Genomic DNA, 6,082 nt, shown 5'->3' with positions numbered 1-6,082 from the left:
TCATGAATATGTCATTATGTGGTTTTCCGCTTTGTTCGACTGGTGGCCAAAAAATATTGTCAGCAGATGGATAGTTTCTGTGAAGTGTAGTCGCTTCCAACTGTATTTTTTTTGTTAATGTTGTTGTTGGTGGTGGTGCTTGCTTGTTGTGTGACTCTGATATCGTTTTTATGTGTTTGTTGTTTGGTTGTGTTGTTGTAGGTTTGTTGACTAGTTGTGCTGTTGTTGGTTTGTTGGCTGGTTGTGTTGTTGTTAAGTAAAGAGGGTTTGTTTGGATGTTCCAAAGTGAGGAGTGATGAAGATGTTTATGCGGCTGGTCTTGTTGCAGATGATGGTGTTGAAGATCGTAGTTTTGTTGATGGTGCTGACGTAGGTGGTGATGTTGGTGGTAATTAAATTGGTTGCTAGAAAACTGGTTTTGATCGTTCGTCAATTTTGTTTGCTGTAAATTGGAAATGATTTGCTGTCTGTTCGAGATGTCATTATTAGAGTTTCTGATGTTATCGTTTCTGATGTTGTCGGTTGAAATGTAAACGAACGCAACGGGTAATGAATGATCTTTCGGCAAATTAGTTTTGTTGTAAACTGTGCCATCTTCTTGAAGATCGAAACGACAGTTCGGTTGGGTCAACTTTCTAATGCATTCTCTATCGTTGTAGCAATGTATATCACTGTCTATCTTTGTCGTCGTTGCGAGATTCAAACTACACCGAGGCCTGTGATAGCGCATCAACATTTGTTGACTGGTCTCGTGGTTCGCGTTTTTATGCAGCAGTTTTGGCAGTTGAGACTGGTGTGAAACGTTGCAGAGGATGCTTCCGTAGCCCCCACGCGCTTGATCCAGTAACGTCAATGTCGTCGAAACCGGATACACGTGACTTTCTCGATGAGTGGAATGGTGGCGATTACTGTTAGTGACCACCTCAACTTCCTGAACGTCATCTGCTTCCGACTTACGACCGCAGAATGTTAGGTGGCGACGTTTTGTTTCAAGGTGGAGGAAGACAGCGCAACAGATAAAGACGACGAGACCAGGCCACAACATGCTGTGAACGACGTCTGACAAACTGTACAACTGTTAGTGGTTAATGACAAGTTTGCTCATTTTCAATAAAACATTCATTTAAAAAAATCAATCAGTAACATTTTGATATACCTAAGTTCTATCTATTTTGGGTTTTTGAAATTAGATGCAATTATTTACAATTCAAAATCAGCATGATCAACAAATTTTTTTAATTTTGATTCGGAAATGCACATGAATATTGTGTAAAATGGATAATTCTTCAAAAATATAGTTCAAATTCGCACTTCATTCTGCAAATCAATGAATTCATTGAACTGAATTCATTTCGTCAATGTAAGTTTTTCAACAATTTCACCACTGAGTTGATTCTAACGTAAACGTGTAATTTAATTAGTTGTTAGTTTTGTTGTTGTTATTTATTTTTGCTGTCATTTAGGCTGATTGAAGTTGTTGTTTTCAGCTGTTAGAAGCAGGCGATACAAAATATCTTATACAAATATCGATTTGAACACGTGTCAGTGAAGAGGCGGTTGAAAGATTGTTTCCGAGACACTGAGCGTTTTTCAACAACAAATATTTAAATTTAACAAAATTAATCACATTTTTTATGTTGTTCAGAATAAAAAAATACTCAAAAGTGTTTGAAAAATTTTGAAATGCGTACATGAATGAATGAAATAGCGCTCATCCACAACCAAACTATTTCAATATTTTATTGGTTTAATGTTCAAGATTCAAAATATTTCAGTTTCAGAGTATTTTAAAGCCATATTTTTAAGATTGAAAGATTTACTTTATTTATTTATTAATTTATTTATTTCTGTTATCAAAGTCAACAAGAAATAGAAAGGCATCTTCCAAAAGTTAAAAGAATGTACTGAAAGATATTGATTTAAACATGGAAAACTCTAAGTGTACAATTCAACAATCCAATCATCTTGTAAATGGTTTGACACGTAAAAGTCGACACATTTAAAAAGAACTAATTATATTTTTCCATTTCGTCAGTGTTTAACAGCATAAATGATATGAACCTTGACTTACATTTTAGAAAACAACAATTTGAAAGCACCCATTAAAGCAAATTGTAATACATTAAATCGTGCACAACATGAATAAATTTACTTTCGAAATAGTAGAACAAGGTTGCAATAAAAGCTTTTACCATTGTTCAAGCTGAAAATATAAACCAAGAAGTTGATTACCGTGGCCACACATACATTTAAAAACTAAATCAAAATTTTGTCCATAAGCAAATTTTAACAATATTTGTAGCTGATAAATAGGAATTTATTGTGGAGACAAAAAACCATAAATAAAAAACCATTTATATTCTCATACTTTTTATTGACGAACATGAAACATCTAACTATCTTGATCTAATAATAATGTTACAATTATATTTTTCTTATTCACCAATTTCGCAAAACCGGGACTTCTTTAATAGCGACACACACACAAACTCACACACAAATGCACACACACACAGACACACATACACACACAAACACACACACATAAACTCCAACTGACAGATGTATCACAAACATTAAGCGTGTCTCCGAATTTCTTGCCTGCCATCATTCACGGGCCGATAATGAATAACCAGGTAATTAATCTCTTCAGCATGTTATCATCTCAAGTACATAACAACACTAAATCACTTCATTAAGAAGATGAACACGCTGTTGTGAATCATATTGAGTCTGTTTTCATAATCAAATCATTGCGACTTCACATTATACAAAATTAAAAAAATTAAAATTCAAATACTGCTTCATAAGTTTCTCCTTAAACATTTTACTGAACATTCAGAAAGGAAATTGAATTTTTTTGTTTCTGCAAAATTTTTGTAATTCAGAAGAAACTGAAAATCCGGTTATAAAATTTATACATGCTTTAATATTGGTGTTTTATGGTGTTGTTTGTGCGGACAAAAAGTTTGTTCATATTTACATCTTTACATATATACATAAATACATACATACATACATTTATACATACATACATACATACATACATACATACATACATACTGTCAGAATTATGAAATAATGCTGACTAAAAATACTGCAAAATTTTCAACGCGAAATTTATTCACTCGATAGGGGGCATGGTGCAAGTTAATTTACTCGATAGGTGATGACGATTTTCTTTGTTTTGCAATTTAGATGACGTCATAAATTATTACAAATTATTTTAAAATTTAATTAATACTTTTTCTGATTAATTGGACATGCCTTGTAAATTTTTATATTTTAAAACACCCGAAACAAAATCTAATTTTGCCTTGATAACGAAGGGTGTGAAAAAGAAAAACGGGGGTTGACTAGTGAGGCAGCTTCGAATAATCAGTGCCTCTTCTGGTCCCTAAGAGACTTAACGCGTGATTCTATGCTCATTGGCATAGTTTCAGAAACGTCTTAAGTTCTCAAAGAGTCAGCCTTGGGTTCACCAGTTAGGCAGCTTCGAGTAATCAGTGCCTGTTCTGGTATCTAAGAGACTTAACGCGTGATTCTATGCTCATTGGCATAGTTTCAGAAACGCCTTAAGTTCTCAAAAGTGGATTCAGTACGAGACTCTATGCTCATTGGCATAGTTTCGCACGCGTACTGAAGACACACAATTTGTTACCAGTGTTGTTCTGACTCTTGTTGTCTTGTGTTGGTCGTGCGAAAGCCGATCAGACTTGACGGCCCAGTAAAAACAGGCCGGGGTTGTGCGAAAGCCGACCGACTGACTGACAGGCCCAGTGAAAACAGGCCTTGGGTTCTGTGAAAACCAATCCGCCTCCTTCTTTTCTTTCTTGTGCTATTTGTCGACCTAGGGTTCTTTGCTGGGTTCTATACTCATTGGTATAGTTTCACACGCAGCTTGGAATTTCCATAGGCTTCGATTTTTGTTATTCATTTTTTTATTTATTTCTTGGGGTTGTATCGACATCACCATCGGATACACACGTCGAGGTTGTACGATTAAACGGCAAGAAACATTTCCCAAGTTGAAGACCCCAACAAGAAGAGTTCTAATTCCTGTATTCCAGTTTGTTCATTGACATTTACATTATTATTGAGTTCATTAGTTCAATTCCTTTATTTATTTCCGTCGATTAATAAAATTGTTATCGAATATTTTTACGCGTTCGTGTGTTACTCAGTAAAATCATATAATTCGAAAAAGCCCAGTGCCACACAGGACTGGTCGAACTCACGATAAAAATATACACAAAAATTATTGTCGGACCATACAAAAATTCCCTGAGAAAGATAGAGGAGGAGATTACCTCACACCACCAGCTGTTTTAATTGTTTTCATTTTATAAATTTTCCGACAATTAGCGCCCAACTTGGGGCTTTGTCATCCTTTAAAAAAAATCCTACTCCTCATTTTTATTATTATTATAAAATCGCCCCATTTTAAATTTTATTATTATAAAATTTACGTACATACATACATACATACATACATACATACATACATTTATTGGTTGCAGGGGACGCTGCCTATATGTGTTGGTGGCCTGGGTTTCGGTTCCGCGGCTAAGCTGGCACCTTCTGCCTTTTTGGCTTCTGCTGCTGCCACGGTGGCCCTCCAGAATCTGATGTTGCCAAGGGATGGGATTTATGTCGATAACTTCAGAATGCAAGTATACGACATGTGGCGCACCACCAACGGAGATGTGGTTGCGCTCGAAAACCCCTCGCAAAAACACTGGATCGCTCCCTGTCTTAATAGATCAGTTGATCGATGGCTGCAACTGAATGGCTCCACTTTTGACAAGACTAGAATTATGGCTGTCAAAAGTGAGTTGGGCTCCTCCTGGTTGAGAGCGCTACCCAACACCTCCTGCGGCACTAGATTGGATGACTCCTGTGTTCGCGTGAGCCTTGGTTTGAGACTCGGAGCCCAGATCGTCACCGAATACGAATGCGCATGTGGAGCAAGGGTTGATGAACTTGGATACCATAGCCTTTCTAGTCGTCTAGGTCCTGGAAGAAAAGCCAGACATACGGCTGTCAACGAATACCTGGTACGATGTTTTCAAAAGGCTGGTATCCCGGTTATAAAAGAACCCATGGGTTTGATAGAGAAAGGAGCCTTTAGGCCTGATGGTTACACTATCACCCCATGGGCTCAGGGACGGTCCCTGGCTTGGGACGTTACCTTACCCCACACTATGGCTGACCGATATATCGGCTACATTTCAGTGGAGGCGGGCACTGCTGCCCTTAAAGCGTCCGATTTCAAAAATGAAAAATACATACGTTTCATTAAACAATTTAAGCAAAATATTTCAACCCATTTGCATTGAAACGTTCGGACCAACAGATAAGCACACATCATTATTTATTAACGAATTAACAAGAAAAATAGTTAATATAACGGGTGATCCTAACGAAGGCAATTACTTAAAACAAACTCTTTCACTTTTATTACAAAAATTTAATTCCTTTTGCATTCTGGATGGAGCTGCTAGATACCTGACTGTGCGAGACCAGGGACATAGATAAAAGTTGAACTCGGAAACGATTGCATGCCTAACCATGGCTTGTTCATCAAAACGTGTTCATACATACATACATAAATACATACATACATACATACATACATACATACATACATACATACATACATACATACATACATACATACATACATACATACATACATACATACATACATGCATACATGCATACATACATACATACATACATACATACATGCATACATGCATACATGCATACATACATACATACATACATACATACATACATGCATGCATACATGCATGCATACATATATGCATACATATATGCATAAATGCATATTACGCAATTTCAAAAAATCACTAAACAGGTCTTCAAAGTTTGATTTCCTCTTTCGTTTTTTCCAGACTGGACTATTGCAATGGTCTTTTTTATGGTGGCACCAAAAGGTCTTTTTCTAAGCTTCAGTCAATACAGAATCGTGCGGCCAAGCTGGTTTTGGGTGGTTCGTGGTTCGATCACATTACGCCTATTTTTAATAAGTTGCACTGGTTGAGGGTTGAGAAAC

General features: G+C 36.5%; 2 protein-coding genes across 2 annotated transcripts; one reads left to right on the top strand and one right to left on the bottom strand.

Moving 5' to 3' along the window:
- On the bottom strand, positions 1-1,045 carry HELRODRAFT_160644 (hypothetical protein; the record flags this gene model as incomplete). Its single annotated transcript, XM_009017593.1, has 2 exons — positions 1-100; positions 414-1,045. 2 exons carry the CDS (start codon positions 1,043-1,045, stop codon positions 1-3), a joined length of 732 nt encoding a protein of 243 aa, XP_009015841.1.
- Positions 1,046-2,138: 1,093 nt separating this feature from the next.
- HELRODRAFT_160643 (hypothetical protein) lies at positions 2,139-5,339 on the top strand (the record flags this gene model as incomplete). Its single annotated transcript, XM_009017592.1, has 4 exons — positions 2,139-2,172; positions 2,563-2,636; positions 4,521-4,830; positions 5,098-5,339. 4 exons carry the CDS (start codon positions 2,139-2,141, stop codon positions 5,337-5,339), a joined length of 660 nt encoding a protein of 219 aa, XP_009015840.1.
- Between the last annotated feature and the right edge of the window lie 743 nt (positions 5,340-6,082).

The sequence above is a fragment of the Helobdella robusta genome, assembly GCF_000326865.2.
Source record: "Helobdella robusta unplaced genomic scaffold HELROscaffold_2, whole genome shotgun sequence".
In the NCBI taxonomy this organism is placed as follows: domain Eukaryota; kingdom Metazoa; phylum Annelida; class Clitellata; order Rhynchobdellida; family Glossiphoniidae; genus Helobdella; species Helobdella robusta.
The sequence above is the reverse complement of the archived record's forward strand: the minus strand, read 5'-3'. Positions and strand labels throughout refer to the sequence as shown.